Below are 22,034 nucleotides of genomic sequence, written 5' to 3' on the forward strand. Positions count from 1 at the left end.
TGGTTTCTGACATGGTTTAAACTAATCTGAACAGCCACGTCAGCCAGGACAGGCAGCAGTATTCAGTACTTCACTAACCTGCGACTCCCTCAACCCAACTCTCATGAGCTAGTTTTGAAACATTTATTCCTGTTTAAAACCAAGAGACCACATCTACCAAGTTCCTTCTTCCAGCATGTGGGAGGTGGTTTCCATATGAAAATGCCTTTATATGTGACAAAACACACTGCATTTAAACATTTGGAGGTGTTAGCTTGTATCATTTCACCAGGAATTTCTTAGGGACACTTAGTCTACATCCTGGGATTTTTTTTTGTCTAGTTTTACTCTAATTCTGAGCAGTTTTCAGTAAACAGTTCCTGGCACAAATCCCTGTCTCCTTTCTCCTGTTCACAGGGGAAGAGATGGATCTTTGGCTATTTCCTGTCTTCAGACACACAATTGTCTGGAATATAGCTTGTTTTCAAATTTAAAACATTAAAATAAGGGTTCACCTTACACACCTATAGACTTTTCATACGACTGGTTACATACAACTGTATTTTTTTGCAAAAGGATTTTCTCCAAAAACTTGGAAAGAGGTCACTAAATCAGCAAGAAGACAAATCACATTGAAGAACATGATCTATTTAAACTTACTTTTTATTATCATTTTTTTCCAGTTACCCAGCATGCCACAATCTGATTGCTGACCTGGATGAAACAGAGTGAAATAAATGTTTTACAAAGAGATATTTACATTCATCTGACTTGTACGTAATATGCCACAATGCGCCGCGACCTTCCCAGTGGACCCCACCTCAGACTGTGGTGGGCTGCATCGTCGTCGCCACATTCATTGCCAAGCGGTCCCTGCAGGATGGACGGGCTGGAGCTGAAGTCTGACACTAGATGAGGAGACCTCCCGGTGTATGTTTTCAGAAAAGGCTTGAAGTTACTACGTTTTTATATCTGCTCATTTGTATGCTCTGTTACACATATGAATTTCAATAAATGAATTTTTTGAAGACTCGAATTGAAATGTTTCCTTTATATGGAAAAAACACACCAAAAAAAGGCACATATTTTTAACTAGGCTAAAGGGTATTAAGGACCAAACCTTTTTCCTACCATTCATGTTTCTTTCCCTCTTGGTGATCTATACATATTATCCTTCAACTTTATTTCCTTTTAATCAACCTCTCATAAGACTCCACTATTTATCATCGTGCTCATTTGTGCACAATCAATCAGAAGACACCAGGAAGCACTAAGCATTATCCTCTCCACTCTGTTAACAACAAAAACAGACAAAAAGCATCTTTGGCTTGGTGGTGTCATGTTTTTCCTTCCATATGAGTAACTGAGAGGAGCCTAAAAACGTACTCAGTGAAATTACAAAATTTACTTAAGTTCTATCAAACATCTGTACACAGATCATTATTTTAGTTTAAAATAGTATTTCTACTATACACAATTAAGCCCTCGAATGCTTCAAAGTAATAAAAATGGGCACTGAAAGAGTCATGTTGTCCTTGAGGATGACAAGGCTGCAGTCGGGACAAGTCCCTAACCTCGGGCTGTTCTCCCTGGCACACATCTATCATCACCGTCGTCACATCACCATCAAGGCCTCTCAGATGGGTGTGCACTGGGCTCCGGAGGCGGTGGGATGAGACACCCGCAAAGACCATCCGAGTCTCTGAGCATGGACAAGGTTCAAGCCTGAAAGAACAGAACTTCTATTCAGATTCAGAAGTTTTCTTGATGTCATCAACTGTGCTAGACATAAAGGTTGTCACGTAAGAGAGATTAATTGTCCCTAATTCTGTTTCAGGGACAGTAAATAAATTATACAATATTCTAAAAATATAGCACCTTTAAAGAATTATAGAGGTCACTTTCTGTAAGCCTCCTGGATCTGTCAACCCCAGTGGTTTTGAGAGAAGAGCGCGTTAGAATGCCCTCCAGTTTGGCTGTGTGACACACACATACACGCTTGACCAACTTTGGTCCCAAAGCCGTTCCTCTATCTGGCTTAGTCACAGGAGCAAAGCCAAGTCCATCAATAGTAGGGTTATGAGGTAAAATCAGAAAAAGGCCCATCCAAAATGACCCTAGGTAAATCAGACTGTAGTCCAACCATCCTACCCACCTATTATCCATTTCTATGTTGGTTCATCTGCCACGAAGTTTTAAAAATATACTCTTAAGAAAGGAAGTATGCAGAGCAACACATTATTAGGAAGACACTGCTGATGAGCTACACTCCTTAAGAATTCTGGGGTCAAACCACCTGATGTGAGGACTATTAGGGGCTTAACAAATCTCCACAAAGATCAACCTCCAGCTTCACAGATCTCTTCTAGACCCACTGCTGAGAAGTCAGCATCCCCCCTTTGGAAGCAGCCCTTTTGTACAGTTGCACTATTGCCATTTTACTGAAGTAGTAAAATAATCCTGTGTGTTTTTTGAGCTACAAGAAATTTACTTACTTTCCTGTTTCCTAGAATATGGTAATACCAGGTGGACCTATTACATCTTTTCAGAAAAGAAGGATATTTAATTTTCTGAGATTACAGAACCACATCCAACGACAATAAACAGAGAAGTAGCAGATTGACATAGTGCTTTATTTAAGCTGTCTGTACGAAGGAAAATAATGTGCGTCCCTATCATATACGTGTAAAAATACTAAGGATGTACAGTGTACAAAAACAGTTTCTTGTAGTTATTTCACATCCTTGTGGGTCATATACTTAAGGAAAGAAACAGTTTTAGTATGACCAACAGTAAGAGTAAATACAGTTTCTTGGGTTCGTAGTTGCGTCTGCTTAAAATCCTTACCCAGATGACTTAGATCTTGTGCGGATCTAATGAAAGAACTAGCAAGGTCGAGAAATGTCACAAACTGTAAAGCTACAGGGAGGTAATTCCATTACCAATTTAGAGGCTTTTCTTTTTATTTAAATAAATACTTTACAATTCATGCTTGCCTGTAATGCACTACCAGGAGCAAGATAAGGAAATTCTACTGTAGACAGTACAAACAGTAGCAGCAAAGTGTGTACACTGACGTGTAATAGAAAGACCCTGCAGTTAGTAAGGAAGGCCCTTACTATGGACTCTAAGAGAAGCAAGTGGCCCCTGCAAGAACAGTCAGCTTTGAGAAGCTGGAGATCGGGTATGGGAAATGGGAAACACTGGAATAATGCTATGAAGTTAGTGTGGAAAGCAAAGCTCTGAGCAGCCCTGCCAGAAATCCACGCAGAAACGGCCAATTTTCCTCCAAGATGGCTGCATTACGGCCAAGAGGCAGACTTCGTGAAAGTCGGTATAGGAATGAGTCTGCAAAGCCTGAACTCCTGCTATTCCAACAGAGTGACTCCAGGTTCAGGCCTTTCCATCTGCCAGAATCCAAAACTTCAGCTATGGACAGACGAGGGAAGTTTTAGAATCTCCTATCTGCAGTTTCTGTTTGTCTCTTGTATTTCCATGTCAGCTGACTGAGATCAGGGAATGAAAGTAAGGGATTCTCAAAATTGAAGCCAAGAAAACACCCTGTGTGACACCAACGGAATCTCAGAGGGGATACAAGACTAAGCCCCAGGCACCAGCTGGGCAAGGGGCTGTACAGAGTGGCCACCCTGGGGCACAGTCGATGCTGTCATTAATCCGTAGGAAGTGTCCTTGGCCAAGGTCATGGAAATCACCTTAAGATTTGGGGGGGAAAAAAACAAAACCACCAACCAAAACCCAAAACCATCTGTGTGCTTAGTGTATGGTATTATATGTTCCCTCTGAAGAAATGAATGCTCTGAATGCCAGCCAGTCTCAGCCTTCCTCTCTTCCTCTCGCCTGTTTCTTTTTTATATACTAGATGCAAGACAACTTACAGGACATACCTTCTAGTCTACTTCCTTGTCAAAGTGAAACATTCAACATAATTCCAAGTGGAAAAAAAAAAAGTTGAGCTATATGTGTAAGAAAGAATGAACTACCATTGCCTGTAACTTCCTACTCAGTACTAAGGATGAACTTCACTCAGATAGAGAGATGAAAAATTAGGATAAAATCTATGTCTGAATATGTCTTAGCTGCCTTAGTAAAATGCCCTTTAACCCCGTCAGTCCCAGTGGTCCACCCACCGCCAGCAGTGGTTTCATGTCTATAAACCCACACTTCCAGCATCAAGAGGCTAAGACATCTGCATATGAATATGATTCATCCCACTTAGAAAGTCACTTGCTCTTTCATACAATGCAATCATAACACTACGGCACGCTGTAGTCTTCCATTTGGGAGCTGTCAAATAGTTTAACTAAAATACATCTCCACGATGGCTCCATGGAGTCAGGAGGCCTCCAGCTTGCCACAACAAGGGCCCCCTGCCCCCCGGACTTCATAGGCTGCTTTGGAAAATGTCAGCTCCTAGCACCAAAGGGTTTAATCTGAAGATCATCATTAATGAAAGAGAAAGATGAGGTTTGCATACATGTCCCCTTTCAGTGAGAAATGTTGGAATTTGAGGACATGAGTATATACAGAAAAAGAAAAGTCAGAGGTGTTCTTTTTTGTTTTGTTTTTCTCCCTGATGGCTTGATTCAGTGATAAATGTACCATGATCAGAATAAACACACCAGGTCCTTATCCTTTACTACCCACTTTGTAATACTTGAGATGTGTTCATTTTGCAAAATAAAGTCCATTTCTCATCATCCAGGTCTCAATTTTCTTCATTATATTATGTTGCCAGGCCATCATAACCTTTCAATTCTCAAAAGAGCAAATATAACATCCATTTGTTTCCACCCCTTGGCATAGATAGTTGAAGATTTCTCATTTTTAGCACCAAGGGGTTGAATGACAGCATCTCTTCTCCCAAAGCCAAATTCTAATCTATATGTACAATTTCAGAGCCTCATCAAAAATTTTTTTACACAGGAGAAAAAGTGCATGAGTCTCACCGGCGTGTACATTCCTTGCACATGGGTCAAAAGAAACTGCAGTAAGTCTATTTTATGTAAGTTGGAGCTGCATTTGCTAACATGACATACAGTTCTCATCACTAAAAAATAAATACTACTGCAATATAAACAAAATCATAAAAGGACATTCGAAGTTTTAACATCTGAGAAAAAGCTATTTCACGTAAAACTGAAAGTAAAACAAATCGAAACAAATGAGGTGAACACCTGTTCACCTCAGTGTACAGATTTTGGTGAAAAACAGGATAGTTACACCTGTCTACATTCTTCAGCCATCAGAGGTGATAATATCAGGAAGGGGAAGAGGTTTCCAAGCACAGGGGAAATAAAATGCTCTCTGGTGCAAATCATATCGGAGACCCTTAAGTCATCTACTCTGCTGTGCACATGCTTCCTTCCTTGGCAGAACAATGTTCCTTTGCCAATAAGAGCCTGTGAAATCTGGACATCCACGTGGAACACCAGGCTTCCTCTGCAGTACTGAACAGGAATTTAAATTTATAAATGTATCTGTCTATCTTAACAGTTGTTCAGTCCTTCTCTCAAATGCTTCCTAATGAATCCCAGCCGGATCTTACTGATACATCCCTATTTTATGCACTCAGCGGATACGCTTTACTAAGAGTCTGCATATGCACGTCTCCACGCTTCCACAGTTGCTTGTTCTGAATTAAAAACTAAATCTTCTTAGTCTAATTAGTTTTTGATTTATCATCTAGAAAGTTAAAAAATGTACCTAGAATCATTTAGCCTTCACTGTTAGGGAAAAACAAAAATTAAAAGATCAAAAGATGACAGTTGGTGCACAAATGAACAATGGTGGGCTCATGACTTTCAAAGATTGTAAAATTACCTCTTAAAGTTGCTATAATAGTAAGACAGTAGCAGCAACAGCATGAGACCTTAAGACTGAGATACAATTTCATGCAAAAACAAAAATGTCGAGTGTGTCTGCGTATATGTGTATTCTCATGTGGGTGAAAGGCGGCGAGGGGTGAAGACCTTGGACTGGTCTGGGATGTCTGAAGGTGCTCCTGCATTTGTAAGAGTTAGGACTGCTGTGATGTCCAGGAATCATTTTCAGTAATAAACCTAAGATGACAGTGAAGTAGCAGAAGTAAAGAGACTTATTCTCGTCCACTTGCAGAGTAGGAAAATTGAGGGAAGTGCGGCCGCCTCTCATTGTCCATGCAGTCCATACCGTCCTCATCATCTGTGGGCAGGAAATAGCTATTTTAATTTTATGTTAATTTTTTGCAACATAATCTCTGGTCTATGTGGCTCTAACTCCTAACAGAATAAAGATTAACAGAGGCTAATGCTCCCAGAAACTTGTGTCTCTCAATAGAACATACAATGAATACACTTACCTCAAAAACCATCTCATTTTCAAACATATAATCTATGAAGAAATAATACTATCAAATCATTTCCTTCATGACACTAACATTTCAAGACTCAAAACCGTGAAAAACTATTGAAGAAAAGATTCATGTTGATGTATGGCAAAAACTACCACAATAGTGTAATCAGCCTCCAATTAAAATAAATAAATGGAAAAAAATTTTAAATAAAAAGGAACAGACGATCTTCAGTTACCTTTAATTTCATGATATCATGCTGGTCAAAATTATAAAGTCAAAGAATCCAACGGCACTCAAAAGTTATCTGCTAATATTTTCAATATCAATCTGTCTTGAAATGCTTGTATTTCTTCTTCATGGCACTTTCGGTGTGATTGCAAAATTAAGTTTATTTGTGATTCCATTTCATCTGAGCCCCTGATTACATGGTTAAGATTTTACATTCTTTACATCTAATACCTGCTCTAACTCACCGGTCCTAATTTTCCTATGATAAAACCTAAGACTAGATAGAATAAAGAGAGTAGGTCAAGGAAAGAGAGGAAAAGATGTCAGCATCCTAGGCACTAGTTCGTCAGGAAACAGACTGGAAGATTTGAAAGGCATGGAGAGACTGTTTTCATTTAAGCAGTTCCTCCCTCTGCTCCTCTCTTTTTCTTGCATTTGAAAGATTTTAAAGGCTCACCCAAACTTTTCCCATAACTATTCTGATGATTAAAATCTTGCAGTGTCAGAATGCTCTTCCTTCTTTGGGTCATGAATTCAGTCACTCGGCCCACAACATTCCCTGTGATCTGCTCTGGGCTCTGAACAAAGTCCCTCCTGTCCTCGGGGCTCACTGTCTGTAGGGGAGGTGCCCCATTAAATCCCTCTGTCCACTCAAAGTGCCTTTGGTCATATGCTATCCTATATAAAATAAGTGAGAGTCTTTCAAATACCCAATGTTCTTTCCTTTGGGCAAAATAATTCCCTTTCCTCAAATATATATAGGAAATACGTGTTACCAATTCTTTTAATTTTCCGGCCTCTCCACAGAATGGGAGAAGGAACCCAGGCCAGACCCTGCTGTATCGTGGGCACTGACCCTGTCACACGAGAAGGATGTTGCTCTGCACTCCTCTCAAGAGTAACGAACATTGCTGCCCTTTCCTTTCCTCACTGTTCTTTTCAGTATCCTATTTTTTTTAACTAAAAAATTCTTTAAATTTTTATTTACTTATTTTTGGCTGTCCTGGGTCTTAGCTGCTGAGCAAGCTTTGCTCTAGTTGTGGCGAGTGGGGGCTGCTCATCAGTTATGGTGTAGTGGCTTCTCTTATTGCAGAGCATGGGCTCCGGGGGTTGTGGGCTCAGCAGTGGTGGCCCCCAGGCTCAGCAGTTGTGGCGCACGGGCTTAATTGCTCCGAGGCATGGGGATCTTCCTGGACCAGGGATTGAACCCATCTCCTCCACTGGCAAGCAGATTCTTCACTTCTGAGCCACCAGGGAAAACCCAGCACTCTATTTTTAACAGAAGATTCTGGAGCTGGGTTCGATCCCTGGGTTGGGACGATCCCCTGGAGAGGGGAACAACTACCCACTCCAGTATTCTGACCTCAGGGTCACAAAGAGTTGGACACAACTGAGTGACTTTCACATCATCAGAAATGGGATCAAGTTGCTAACCAAAATTTGTAGCCTTGAATATCCCAGAAAATATCATTTTATTAGGTAGGACACAATCCATCAAGAAGCAGTTCCCTGCTCCTTGTAAACCCTCCTCCTGCAAACAGACCTTTTAAACTCAGCATTTCCAGATAGCACTGTGATTTAGGGAAATCTCTGCATCCTTATAAAATAACTGGTTAGGTACCAAGCAAACCACAGGCATCTTTTAGGTCAAATACCTTCCACAGTATTTTCAGATATACTAAAGACGGAAGACACAGAAGATGGCATATCTGTTTTGAGTCATGAACTATAAAAACTCTCTAGAGCAGCGGTCCCCAACCTTTTTGGCACCAGGGGCCAGTTTCGTGGAAGATAATTTTTCCATGGACCAGGCAGTGGGGGATGGTTTCGAGATGATTCAAGTGCATTTACTATGCACCTTATTTCTCATCTTATGACACCAGTGATCTGACAGGAGGTCCTGGTCTGTAGCCCGGAGGTTGGGGATCCCCTGCTTTAGCAGAAAGGCAGCTGAAACCTTAACATTCAGACTCTGCCAATCACATTGCAAAGAACAATTCTCCCCACTAGCAGCTTTGTTTTGCTGGGTGTGTTTTGGCACAGCGAACAGACAGCATGTGTGGGAAGCCTGATGCTGTCTGGCCTCGGACACAGAAGGACTTGCCCAGCTCCCTGGGTTGCAACCAGGATTTGCACCAAGGTGGGAAGGACTGGAGACCAGGGTAGTCAGGCTCGTGACAGGAGGAGGGGTTGGATTTCCTTTTTGAGGATTATTATTGCTATGAGGCAGCAAAGTTAAGAGAAACTTTTCATTCTGACACTTTAGGAACAAGTTAATCCCATTTCTGAACATAAGTATAAATCTCATGGATAACCTTGCAAGGGCCCCACATCTGGATCTTCTTTAAAGTCAGTTACATCACCTTCTCCATTTCCCTCCTTTTCTTTTGAACGTGGCATTAGTGAGAGGCAAGTCTCTGATCATGGCCCCAAGAGGAACCGTGAGTCAGGGAAGTGCTGGGACAGGAATGAGGGGTTCCCCTGAGCCCTTGGTACTGTGCATGCCAGTCGAGGGCTGAGGAAGAAGGAGAGCTCCAGGGAAGTGCCAGCTGACAGGGCAGCCGGCTGCCCCAGCCAGGCCTTCACACCCAGTCAACGCATATAAATGCATTCCCACTCAGGAAGCAGGTTCAGAGGGAACAGTGATGATAATGGACATGAACTGTGCAAAAAACCCAAATAGCACACCCCTGGGAAAAAGAAACAGGGTGATCAACCCTATATTATACAACCGAATCCCTGGATCCAGGCAGCATTAATTGCCTGATTTCCTTAGAACATTAACCAAAGTAATTATATGGCAGCAAAAGCTCAAAGAAATCCCCTTTTTCTCTAAGAGGAAGGCAGAGGACCATTAATGGATGTAAAGCAAGAAGACACATTCCAAAATCTGCTCAATTAATTAACACCAGCGAGGACAATCTGGCATATTACTGCAGCTGTTTGTAAAAAAGGAACATTTGCCTCTCTAACTGCTGATTTGTTCTAAAAAATAACTCCATTCTCTTCTACAAAAGCAAGGTGGCAAGTGGGGAGACAATCGCTAACTTAATGGTCCTACTGCGGCCTTTTGTGAACAAAACCTCTGTGCTTTTAGCAGCTTCAGAGCTGCATTGGTCTCTCACCAGCAACACTATTCAAAGCTGCAAGAAGAAAAGATTATGTTAAATGTAATCACAGTTCACGGCTTCACAGATTTTCCTTTGATCCGCCTCTTAAGGGGATTTAGGATATACCCACGGATCACCCAAGTGAAAACACTGCCCTTGTGCCCAGAAGAAGCCAGCTGCTGCAGACCACAAGCACTGAGGCCACGCCCTGAGGCAGGGGTCCAGCCCCACGGCCTGGCCCTGGGAGCCACGCTGGGCTGAGCCGCAGAGGACAGCCTGGCTGGTGCCCACCCCTTGGCCACAGCCCACCCCACTGAACTCTCTCATCTGATTTCTCTCTCTAGAAACCTTGAATCAGAAACTAAGACAGCAGGTGCACAGGGCCGTCCTGCCCCTAGACTGGGGTACACTCTTGTCAGTCCAGATGCTGCTGGAGGCATGTTCTGGGGCCACCTAGGGCTCAGCGTCAGGGAAGGGTCCCACCTCACAGCCAGCATCACAGTTCAGCAGCCCCTTCCCCATGCCCCTCCACTCATGCCCGCTCTTTTTTGCTAGGGTTTTACCTATCATCACTCTTCACACAGTGGGTCACATATCAAAGGACACTATGGTTGTGGTTAACCTGATGCTTCAATAAAATGAAAAATAGGGTTATTTAAACCTATGGAACTCGGGGTGCCTTTCCTAAAGAGATGGCTTCTCAGGCACACACAGTGAGTGACCTGCCACATTCCAGAACTAGTGTGGGGTGCTGGGAGACAAAGCAGGGCCCAAGTCCAGGGCTTTTTCAATCCACCTTTCTCTTCCACACTGATATTTTCCTTACTTTCTGGAATAAAATTTGCACTCATAGTTTTGCATTTACATGGCCTAGCTATCTATATGACTCTCAAAACAGCACATTTAGCTTGTCCTAAGAGTTAGAGTCCACGAATACCAAAAGGTCTATTTATCCTCACCAAGCTCCATGTGAAATTGCATGAGGACGTCAGCCAAACACAAATTCTGGGCTGGGATGGGCAGCAGCACTGTCTGGAGTGAGCCGGGCCTCCTCCCGGCCCAGGCCTCACTAGAGTCTGTTTCTTTACTCACTTAACACGTATTCATTGAATACGTAAGCTGAGTCAGGTACCTAACTCAGAGCTGGGGCTAGCAGCAAATAAGACAAACCAAATCCTTCTTCTCAGAGCTACCGTTGTTCAAGCTGGAGAAAGAGACAGTAAAACAAACTAACAAATTAACCAGAAGGATTCCAGCAAGTAAAGGTGTCAATGTACAGAATTAGGGGGTGGGGTGATGGGGTCTGAGGGGCTGCACTGTTTTTAAGGTAAGGAGGCTAAAGAAAGTGCTCTGATACAGTGACACTTAGAGATCTGAAGGACAAGTGAGAATTATTCGTGCGTATGTCTGGGAACAGAGAATTCCAGGCAGAGAACGGTAAACACATAGTCCTGAGACACACTGTGTGTTCACAGTGGGGCTGGAACCCAGGGACTGCAGAGAAGACAGACAGGATGAGGCCAGAGAGGGGAACAGGGCCAGATCTGTCAGCTGTGCAGCCAGTGTCGGCGACTGGGTTTACAGTGCAGCTGGGAGGCTCCTGGAGGGTTTGAAGCAGGAGAAGGATGTGGTCTGATTACAATTAAGGTTATATACAAATGAGGAGGCCCCCAAAACGCTCTCTGGTGGGAAGTACTTCTAGGCTAGTCCAACAACTCAATAGTGTTGCCCAGAATTTCAGACAATTAAATTGTATCACCAACAGCCTACACTGGGCCAGGGAAAACCTTGCCGTGGCTGTGCCCACTGCTCCACTTCAGTTGGTCCTTAGCTGACTGCCCACCACTCCACAGGCCTTCTAACATCTTCAGCTCTCAGAGATTCTGATTCTAGCAATGAAGCCCTTCACCCACCACTGGTGACAAACTACGAGCAGGGCCTCAATATACTGCCATTTCACACATTTACCAACTTCACCACTAAAAGACGCTTACTCCTTGGAAGAAAAGTTATGACCAACCTAAATAACATATTCAAAAGCAGAAACATTACTTTGCCCACTAAGGTCCGTCTAGTCAAGGCTACGGTTTTTCCTGTGGTCATGTATGGATGTGAGAGTTGGACTGTGAAGAAGGCTGAGCGCCGAAGAATTGATGCTTTTGAACTGTGGTGTTGGAGAAGACTCTTGAGAGTCCCTTGGACTGCAAGGAGATCCAGCCAGTCCATTCTGAAGGAGATCAACCCTGGGATTTCTTTGGAAGGAATGATGCTGAAGCTGAAACTCCAGTACTTTGGCCACCTCATGAGAAGAGCTGACTCATTGGAAAAGACTCTGATGCTGGGAGGGATTGGGGGCAGGAGGAGAAGGGGACGACAGAGGATGAGCTGGCTGGATGGCATCGCGGACTCGATGGACAGGAGTCTGAGTGAACTCCAGGAGATGGTGATGAACAGGGAGGCCTGGCATGCTGCGATTCATGGGGTCGCAAAGAGTCGGACACGACTGAGCGACTGAACTGAAGCTGTGACTCCTGCTCCTGACTATAGCTAGTACTAACTCTGGGACTTGGAAAAGCTCCTCTTCTCTCTGGGTTTTAATTTTTTCCCTTATAAAATGAAAGTTAAGAGGCTCTTAAATTCTTGGAAGTCTAAAGAAAGAAAAGTATATATGCACACATAATTACATTTTTCATTTCATAGTATTTATGATCCCGCTTTTTTGTCAGCCATAGGTCTCAGATTAAAAACCCAGCCTAGACGACTCCTATTTTGCCTTTCAAAGCTGTAATCAATTGACCACATCCACCGTGGCAACAGTACTTCAATCTTCCCCCTCATGGATGCTCAGTGTAAATCAGCATTATCAGCTAGTTTGCTTTTTAAAAAGGAAAAGAGAGGAGAGGAAATGTAGAGAAGGATATAAAGGAAAAAAAAGGAGGAAAAACTAATATGATGTTATTGTGTGAGCCACAAGATGTGTGATTTGAGGAAATCTTCTAGCTATCCAAATTTGTCCCTGAAACTCAATTTTGTCCTCACTCCTAAACTAATGATGACAGATACAGGCCTTTGTCAACAGGCAAGAATGCTTATAAATTACATCTTATAAACTTTTCTTCCCATTAAGGGAAAGGTATTCATTAAAATGTGGGGTACACACTAGTAACCTGTGGAATGATTTTAAGTGGTGCATGAACGTATAGTTTCAATAAATCTGTAATTTAACTTATCAAAAACTATTAGCAAAATAAATGATTTCTTCACAGATATTAATGCTTAAGACAAAGCTAAGCAAAAAAGGGTGATTCAGTTTAAAGTGAATTTTAAAAAACCGCTAAGTAAGCACGAAACCAGAATTACCAAAATCCTGAAGGCAATGTCTGAATGAGCAGTGGCAAACAAGGGGGGTCTACATTTCAGCATCCTTTTAGTTGAGGTCAAAATAATTTATTGGAAAATGGTAGGGAAGAATTAGCTTCCCTGGTTGCTCACTGGTAAAGAATCCACCTGCCAATGCAGCAGATGCAAATTCGATCCCTGGGTCTGGAAGATCTCCTAGAGAAGGAAATGGCAGCCTCCTCCAGTATTCTTGCCCAGGAAATCCCATGGACAGAGGAGCCTGGCGGGCCAGTCCTTAGGGTTGCAAAGAGTGGGACACAACTTAGCGACTCAGCACACGTGCATGCAGAAAAGAGCTAGTTAGTCTAAAATTTAGTCTATAATTCTCAAGTCTACAATTTTTCCATATATAATTTTTTTTACTCAAAAAAACTTTTCTCTTAGCTACTGTCTTTAAGTATTTCCACTGAGAACCCCATGTTCTTAAAAGGAATAGAATCATATCACTATGGAATTTGAACGAGAAAATAATCAGTTTAAAAAAATGGCTGTTTTCTTCAATTATATTGGAACATTATCAACTGCCTTCTAGATTTACTTACACTTTTCAGGTGGTGTTATTGTAATAGTCTGAGCTGTAAATTCTTCATCAAAATATCTGGTGTCTGTCTCAGATGTTACTTGAGGCTTAAAAGGAGGTACAAGCTGTAAGAAGCAAAAGGGTACTATTAAGAGACTTTAATTTAGGAAAATACATCTCTAAGATAAAATCAGAGAGCAAGAACTGAATGAATAGCGTATGAGGTTAGACTTCTCAGTCACTGTACAAGGCAGATGTGTCTTTGCCTTCATGGTCAGAGGTATTTGGCTTCATGGTTAAGTCTAAACAGAGAACAGTAGATACTTGGTTGTTCTATGTAACATTTGAGGGGTTATGTGAAATAGAACAAATGAAATTCAAAGAAAAAAATGGGAAGAGGATATTGAAAAGTCTGTCCCAATATTTTTCCCTAGGAAAGTACATACAAAACCAATGGATCTGGACTGCTGTCACAGAACACAGGGTCTTCCTGCTACAGGAAAAGCACTTGCTGGCTTTCTCTAGCTCTTCCAGGTGCCTGGCTGAACAGGTTATTATTAAAAATGCAACTTAATAACACAGTTATTACCTAGGTCACAAATGGAGCGCCACCTCTGGACCTGGCAAAGGGGCTTGTGGCAGCCCCTGAAGTGATGTGCAAACATTCCATAGATTTGATCAGTTCCTCAAAGGGAACCATGACCCAAAAGATTAGGAGGAACTACTCTAAGGGTTGAGAGAACTGACTCATTTGCCTCCAACCTGCAGCAGGCACGCAGTGGGGGAAAAGTCCTGGGCTGCTGAAGGTTACAGAATCCTGAGCCCTGTGAATCTCTGCGTCGGTAGCCTCCCCTGGCCAGTGGGACTGGAGCCAGGAGGGGGCTCCTGCTTCTCAGGGCTCCCAGCCTCACAGGTGAGAGTCTACAGGTTTCTTTAACACAGGGAGCCCAGCCCCAGAGCATACTCTTTGACGAATACCACTCTGATGAATGGTGGTATTCATTCTGATGCTCTGATGCATACCATGAAGACAAAAAAATAAAAAACAGAATGACAGAAATTAGTATGTTTTATAAAAATTTTACAGAAACAAATACCCAACTGTCATCACTCAATGCACTTTCCACACTTACTGTCACCAAATTTATGTCAAATAGTAAGACAAAGATCTTTAAATTATTCTCTAGATGGACTATGCTTTAATAAACAAGGGGGGTAAGCAAAGTTAAAAGCATGTTTTCAAAATAAAGGACCGCATTTCAGTTTATAGCACATGTTATAAAGCATTTGAAATTTCTTTTCTTTTGAACATTCTTTCTCTATGCCCCCAATACACAGATATTCTAAAGTCTCTATCACTAGCAAGCACTCTTTCTTGGGGGGACTGAATCAAATTCAGGTTGCACTGATCAGCTGTTGCTAAGATGTTGCTAAGATAACAACACATTTCCAGCTGCTCTGTTAGGATGACTGGACACAAGCAAGCAGTTCACACCACTGATGGAAATCTTCCCTCTTCTATTCATTCAAAAGTGCAATCTCACACTGCTTTATCCTCCTTTAAAAGACTTTTCAACATCTGACACATACACGTGCATCACCATTACACCTCCTCCGCAATAAAATAAAAGTTCCCCGAGAGCATGATTCTGCAAATCCCTCAACGGCATCACAGACATACATACAAGAACACCAGTGGTGATACTGACTGCAGAACTGGGGGTTTTCCTTCAAGAAAACAGAGGGGATATCTGCCTCTCTTGCAGGCAACTAGAAGACAGGGATTTTGGCTGTAACTTTCTTTCTGATTCACCATTCTACAAATGTTCCAAAAATAGGGCTCACCCTTCTAATAAGAAATTAAGCCCAAGAAATTCTTAGAGCAGAAATGGCTTCTACTGAGAATGCAGACTAGGTTTTGCTTATCTCTGCCCACCCTTCCCATCTGTTTCCTTCTGATGGCAGAAACTTAAATCTGCCTTCACGTTAAGGGAAAGATGTTATCTTTCTAGATGAGAGAGAGAATGGCCACCTGAGTCTTTAAAAAAAAAACTGAAACGAACTTTATGCAGTTTTCACACTATTACAGGGAGCTCAAACTAGTCTCCATTCAAATATCATGATACCGCATTACCTGACCACCTCTCTCAAACCCCTGCCCTCCCCTGCCCATCACTTTCTATCCTCACACTGCTTTCTCTTCAAAAAACTTTTCAACATCCGATGCATATCTACCTATATATACACACAGAAAAAATACAGGCTTATTGTCATCATAATTGTGTCTCCTCCCCAATAAAACATAAGTTCCATGAGAGCAAGTCCTTATAAAAAAGATTTATTGAGGTATGGTTGACATAAATTGTAAATATATCTTAATATAAGACTATACAAAAAAGTATACAATTTCATGTTTTGACATATGTATACACCCATGCAATAAAGATAATGAACTCACCCATCACTTATAGATGTTTTCTCATAACCCTGTGTAATCCCCTCCTCTTTTCTATTCACCTGCAGGCAATAGCTGATTTGCTTTCTGTCATGAATGATTTGCGTATATTTTCTCGACATCTATGTATTTGGAATTGAATAGTATGTACTCTTCATCTGGTTGTTTTCACTTAGCATGATTATTTTGACACTTATCCACATCACTGCATGTATTGACAGCTCATCCATTTTACTGCTAGGTAATTTTTGTTGTTGTTCAGTCTCTCAGTCATGTCCTACTCTTTGCAATCCCATGGACTGCAGCAGGCCAGGCTTCCCTGTCCTTCACTATATTCTGGAGTCTGCTCAAACTAATGTCCATTGAGTCGATGATGCCTTGCAACCATCTCATTCTCTGTCGACCCCTGCTCCTCCTGCCCTCAATCTTTCCTAGCATCAGGGTTTTTCCAATGAGTCAGTTCTTCACATTAAGTAAGCAAAGTACTGGAGTTTCAGCTTTAGCATCAGTGAGTGCTTCCAATGAATATTCAGGATTGATTTCCTTTAGGAGTGACTGGTTTGATCTCCTTGCAGTCCAAGCGACTCTCAAGAGTCTTCTCCAGCACCACAGTTCGAAAGCAACAATTCTTCGGTGCTCAGCATTCTTTATACTCCCAACTCTCACATCCATACACGACTACTGGAAAAACCATAGCTTTGACTAGACGGATCTTTGTTGGCAAAGTAACGGCTCTGCTTTTTAATACACTGTTTAGGTTGTTGGTCACTGTTTTTCTTTCAAGGAGCAAGCGTCTTTTAAGTTCATAGCTGCAGTCAGCATCTGCAGTGATTTTGGGAGCCTAAGAAAATAAAATCTGTCACTGTTTCCATCTTCCCCCCATCTATTTGCCATGAAGTGGTAGGACTGGATGCCATGATCTTCGTTTTGTGAATGTTGAGTTTCAAGCCAGCTTCTTCACTCTCCTTTTTCACCTTCAGGAAGAGACTCTTTAGCTCCTCTTAACTTTCTGCCATTAGAATGATATCAACTGTGTATCTGAAGTTACTGATATTTTTCCAAGCAATCTTGATTCCAGCTTGTGATTCATCCAGCCCAGCATTTCACATGATATACTCTGCATATAAATTAAACAAGCAGGGTGACAATATACAGCCCTGATGTACTCCTTTCCCAATTTGGAACCAGTCTGTTGTTCCATGTCCGGTTCTAACTGTTGCTTCTTGATCTGCATACAGGTTTCTCAGGAGGCAGGTAAGATGGTCTTGTATTCCCATCTCTTGAAGAATTTTCCACGGTTTGTTGTGATCCACACAGTCAAAGGCTTTAAGGTAGTCAATGAAGCAGAAATAGATGTTTTCCTGGAATTCGTTTATTTCTTCTATGATCCAACAGATGTTGGCAATTTGATCTCTGGCTCCTCAGCCTTTTCGAAATCCAGCGTATAAAGCCTCCTCAGACAATCATTTTGCCTTGTTGCATTTCTTTTTCTTGGGAATGTGTTCGGTCACCACTTCCTGTATAATGTTACAAACCTTCGTCCATAGTTCTTCAGGCACACTGTCTATCAGATCTAATCCCTTGAATCTAGAATGGCCTAGTGGTTTTCCCTACTTTCTTCAATTTAAATCTGAATTTTACAATAAGGAATTCATGATCTTGAGCCACAATCAGCTCCTACTCTTATTTTTGCCGACTTAAAGGTGACATAGATTATGGAACTTTAATTGCCATTTTAATTAAATAAATGTGGTTATCTCATACACCATTCTGTAATGACATACATGGATCAAAAGTACTGGGAACACAGACCCTGATAGTAAAAACTGTCAACTATTAAATGCTTAGATTTGCCATAGGTACTAATCTGGTGCTATAGCTCCACCTCTTTAAAATAACTCAAGAGAGTAACTAAAATTAGGCAAAGATCCTGATTTATTTAATCTCTAATTCTTCTGAAAAACTGATTTTATGGTTTGTGAGTGTGTGTGTGCACACCTGTGTATTCCAATATACGCAGATATTGGAAAAATGGGAATATGGGAAGAGGATTTATTTCAGACAAAACTAACAGATCTATGACAAACAAGATTTAATTATATTATCTGCCAAGCTTCTCCATGCCAATTATCCTTACAGATGACCAGAAACTCAAGAACTATTTTTTACTTTTGCAAAATTACTATACAATAGTAATTCATGTCCATAATGTTCACTTTGATTTCATAAAAAAATGCACCAAGGGATCCAAGGTATATATCACACTAATATACAATTATTATATCATAAATTGACCCCAACAAAATGACTATTTTAGCTATGACTCTCTGCGAGTCATACTATATTTTAGCTATAACACACATTAAATATTTAATTAATACATCTGGAACTTAGAAGGGCTTTTGACTGTAGGTCTGTGGAAGGTGATACTATTCACAAGCACCCACAGGTACAAGGCATATTTGAAGATTTCAGTAATACTTGGAGAACAGCTGCTTATACAGGTAAAAGTGTTCTCATTAGTGAAATGAAGAGGACCTTACTGAATGCTTCTGTGATAGTGAGGACAGGCAAACTGCATGCATTATAAATTCAGGGTTCACCAAGAACCTGCTGAAACAATGTATTCTTTATCCCTCCTCCAGGAGATTTCATAGGTATTATCCGGCAGCAGCAGTGTGGCAGCCACTCATTACTATTTCTGATTAGAAATGTTCAAGAACATGAGCAAAAGTTAAATGAATATGTAAATTGGGGAGAGATTTTATATATATAGGCAATTTTCAACTTATAAACCAGCCTATATGTACATTGGAGAAAACCTAAGACTTATTTCAACAGACAGAAAAGAAAAGCAAATTAAAAAATCCTATACAATGTGGCTCCCAGGCAGTAATATTAAAGTCTATTCAACCTAAAATACAAGAAAGCAATGTTAATAAGGCTACCAACCATTAATCATAATATGTTCATAGAAGAATTCATTTATATTTCTATGAGGATGACGAAGAACTTAGCTCCTTTGCTCAAGTTCCTGTAATGACAACCACACTCTCTCATTATCACACCAGATCAACTCCCTAGAAAAGAGGCAGTGATAAGAGAACTCCTAGGTTGAGGGGGACAAGGTTTTGGTGAGAAATGAAGAAAGATAAGTAGCGAATTTAAAAGCTGAGCATGAAAAGATGAAGTCTTTAATTTGCGGACCAGATCAACTCCCTAGAAAAGAGGCAGTGATAAGAGAACTCCTAGGTTGAGGGGGACAAGGTTTTGGTGAGAAATGAAGAAAGATAAGTAGCGAATTTAAAAGCTGAGCATGAAAAGATGAAGTCTTTAATTTGCAGAAGAGAGGCAGCGAGGGCAGCATCTATGAGAGAGGTCACAGGTGGACACATACTTGTCTTTCCTAAGTTATATATTCAAGCTTCTCCTTGTAGATGTACACTAGCAGTTGAACAGCAGAATGGTAAAATTAAAAGAAATAAGAAGAAGCAGTACCACCTAACCTGGGAAGCTTTTAGTTAAACAGGACTTTAAATGATCTGAATGACTCCACAGGCATACTTTGGAGATATTACTGTCTCTAGAACAGACCACCGCAATAAAGCTAAAAGAGCAGTAAGGAGAGCCATGAGAACTTTTTGGTTTCCCAGGGAGTATATAAGTTATGTTTTCACTGTACTGTAGTCTATATTGTGTGCAATAACATCATGTCTAAATAACATTGCTAAAAAAATATTAAGTATCATCTGAACCATCAGCGAGTTCTAATCTTTTTGCTGGTAGAGGCTTTTATGTCCATGTGGGCTTATGTCTGCTGCTGACTGACCAGTATGGTGGTTGCTAAAAGATGGGGTGGCTGTGGCAATTTCTTAAAATAACTATGAAGTTTGTTGCATCAATTGACTCTTCTTTTCACAAATGATTTCTCTGTAGCACGCAATGCTGTTTGATAGCATTTTACCCACAGTAGACCATCTTTCAAAATTGGAAACAATCCTCTCAAATCTTACTGCTGCTTTATCAATCACGTTTATGCAATATTCTGAACACTATGTTTTCATTTCAACAATCTTCATAGCATCTTCCTGAGATGGAGTAAACGCCATCTCAAGAAATGACTTTCTTTGTTCATCCACAAGAAGTAACTCCTCACGTGTTCAAGTTTTTAAATGAGGTTACAGCACTTCAGTCCTAGCTTCAGGTTTCACTTCTAATTCTAGGTCTCTCTCTATTTTCACCACACCTGCAGTTACTTCTTCCACTGAAGTCTTGAACTTCTCAAAGTCATCCATGAAGGCTGGAATAAACTTCTTCCAAATTCCTATTAATGATGAACTTTTAACTTCATGATATGTTGTTAATAGCATCTAGAATGGTGAATCTTTTCCAGAGGGCTTTCAACTTACTTTGCCCAGGTCCAACAGAGAAATCTGTACAGCAGCTGCAGACTTTAAAAAAATGAATTTAACTAATAAAACTTGACAATTGAAATGATTCCTTAATTCAAGGGCTTCACAATGGATGTGTCTTCAGTTCAGTTGCTCAGTCGTGTCCAACTCTTCGCAACCCCATGGTCTGCAGCATGTCAGGCCTCCCTGTCCATCACCAACTCCTGGAGTTTACTCAAACTCATGTCCATTGGGCTGGTGATGCCATCCAACCATCTCATCCTCTGTTGTCCCCTTCTCCTCCTGTCTTCAATCTTTCCCAGCATCAGGGTCTTTTCAAGTGAGTCAGTTCTTTGCATCAGGTGGCCAAAGTATTGGGAGTTTCAGCCTCAGCATCAGTCCTTCCAATGAATATTCAGGACTGATTTCCTTTAGGATAGATTGGTTGGATCTCCTTGCTGTCCAAGGGACTCTCAGGAATCTCTTCCAACACCACAGTTCAAAAGCATCAATTCTTTGGCACTCAGCTTTCTTTATAGTCCAGCTCTCAGATCTATACATAACTACCAGAAAAACCACAGCTTTGACTAGATGGACCTTTGTTGGTAAAATCACGTCTCTGCTTTTTAATATGCTGTCTAGTTTGGTCATAACTTTTCTTCCAAGGAGCAAGCATCTTTTAATTTCATGGCTGCAGTCACCATCTGCAGTGACTTTGGAGCATCCCAAAGTCTGTCACTGTTTCCACTGTTTCCCCATCTATTTGCCATGAAGTGATGGGACCAGATGCCATGATTTTAGTTTCCTAAATGTTGAGTTTTAAGCCAAGTTTTTCACTCTCCTCTGTTCACTTTCATCAAGAGGCTCTTTAGTTCTTTGCTTCTGCCGTTAAGTGTTGTGTCATCTGCATATCTGAGGTTATTGATATTTCTCCCAGCAATCTTGATTCCAGCTTGTGCTTCATCCAGTCCAGCATTTAAAGGCAAAAAGATAGGACACTGAAAGATGAACTCCCCAGGTCAGTAGGTGCCCAATATGCTACTGGAGATCAGTAGAGAAATAACTCCAGAAAGAATAGAGAGATGGAGCCAAAGCAAAAACAATACCCAGTTGTTTATGTAACTGGTGATGGAAGTAAAGTCTGATGCTGTAAAGAGCAATATTGCATAGGAACCTGGAATCAAGGCATGAATCAAGGTCCATGAATCAAGGCAAATTGGAAGTGGTCAAACAGGAGATGGCAAGAGTGAACATCGACATTTTAGGAATCTGTGAACTAAAACGGAATGGATGTGTCTTAGCAGGCAGGAAAACATTAACCTTGCTGTACATTCCTACTAGATAACTAGGTGCGTGGCAATGAGCAGTAGTAATATTTTGAAAGGAATCTTTTTATCTGAGCAGTAGGTCTCAACAGTGGGCTTAGAATATTCAGTAAACTATGTTGTAAACAGATGTGCTGTCATCCAGGCTTTGTTGCTCCATTTTTAAAGCACAGGCAGAGTAGACAGTGTAATTCTTAAGAGCCTCAGGATGTTTGGAATGATAAAATGAATACTGGCTTCAATTTAAAATCACCAGTTGCACTGTGCATGCGTGC

General features: G+C 41.2%; 2 protein-coding genes across 6 annotated transcripts in view; one reads left to right on the forward strand and one right to left on the reverse strand.

Annotated features, from left to right (window-relative positions):
• The window catches only part of SDCCAG8 (SHH signaling and ciliogenesis regulator SDCCAG8), a 245,522-nt gene extending 244,507 nt beyond the window's left edge, over positions 1 to 1,015 (forward strand). For 2 of the 3 annotated variants that reach the window (XM_040263592.1, XM_040263594.1), the window contains one exon: positions 663 to 1,009. In XM_040263592.1, coding sequence (XP_040119526.1) covers positions 663 to 692 — 30 coding nt within the window. In that variant the 3' untranslated portion in view covers positions 693 to 1,009. Of the gene's footprint in view, positions 1 to 662 lie in introns of all 3 variants that reach the window. The other variant, XM_040263591.1, reaches the window with a different exon arrangement.
• Positions 625 to 22,034, reverse strand: part of AKT3 (AKT serine/threonine kinase 3) — a 279,685-nt gene continuing 258,275 nt past the window's right edge. For 2 of the 3 annotated variants that reach the window (XM_040263596.1, XM_040263595.1), the window contains 2 exons: positions 13,611 to 13,713; positions 625 to 6,180 (listed from right to left, as the gene is read on the reverse strand). In XM_040263596.1, coding sequence (XP_040119530.1) covers positions 6,095 to 6,180; positions 13,611 to 13,713 — 189 coding nt within the window. In that variant the 3' untranslated portion in view covers positions 625 to 6,094. The remainder of the gene's footprint in view (positions 6,181 to 13,610; positions 13,714 to 22,034) is intronic. The other variant, XR_005725001.1, reaches the window with a different exon arrangement.

Source organism: Oryx dammah, unplaced genomic scaffold, assembly GCF_014754425.2.
Source record: "Oryx dammah isolate SB20612 unplaced genomic scaffold, SCBI_Odam_1.1 HiC_scaffold_21, whole genome shotgun sequence".
Lineage (NCBI taxonomy): Eukaryota > Metazoa > Chordata > Mammalia > Artiodactyla > Bovidae > Oryx > Oryx dammah.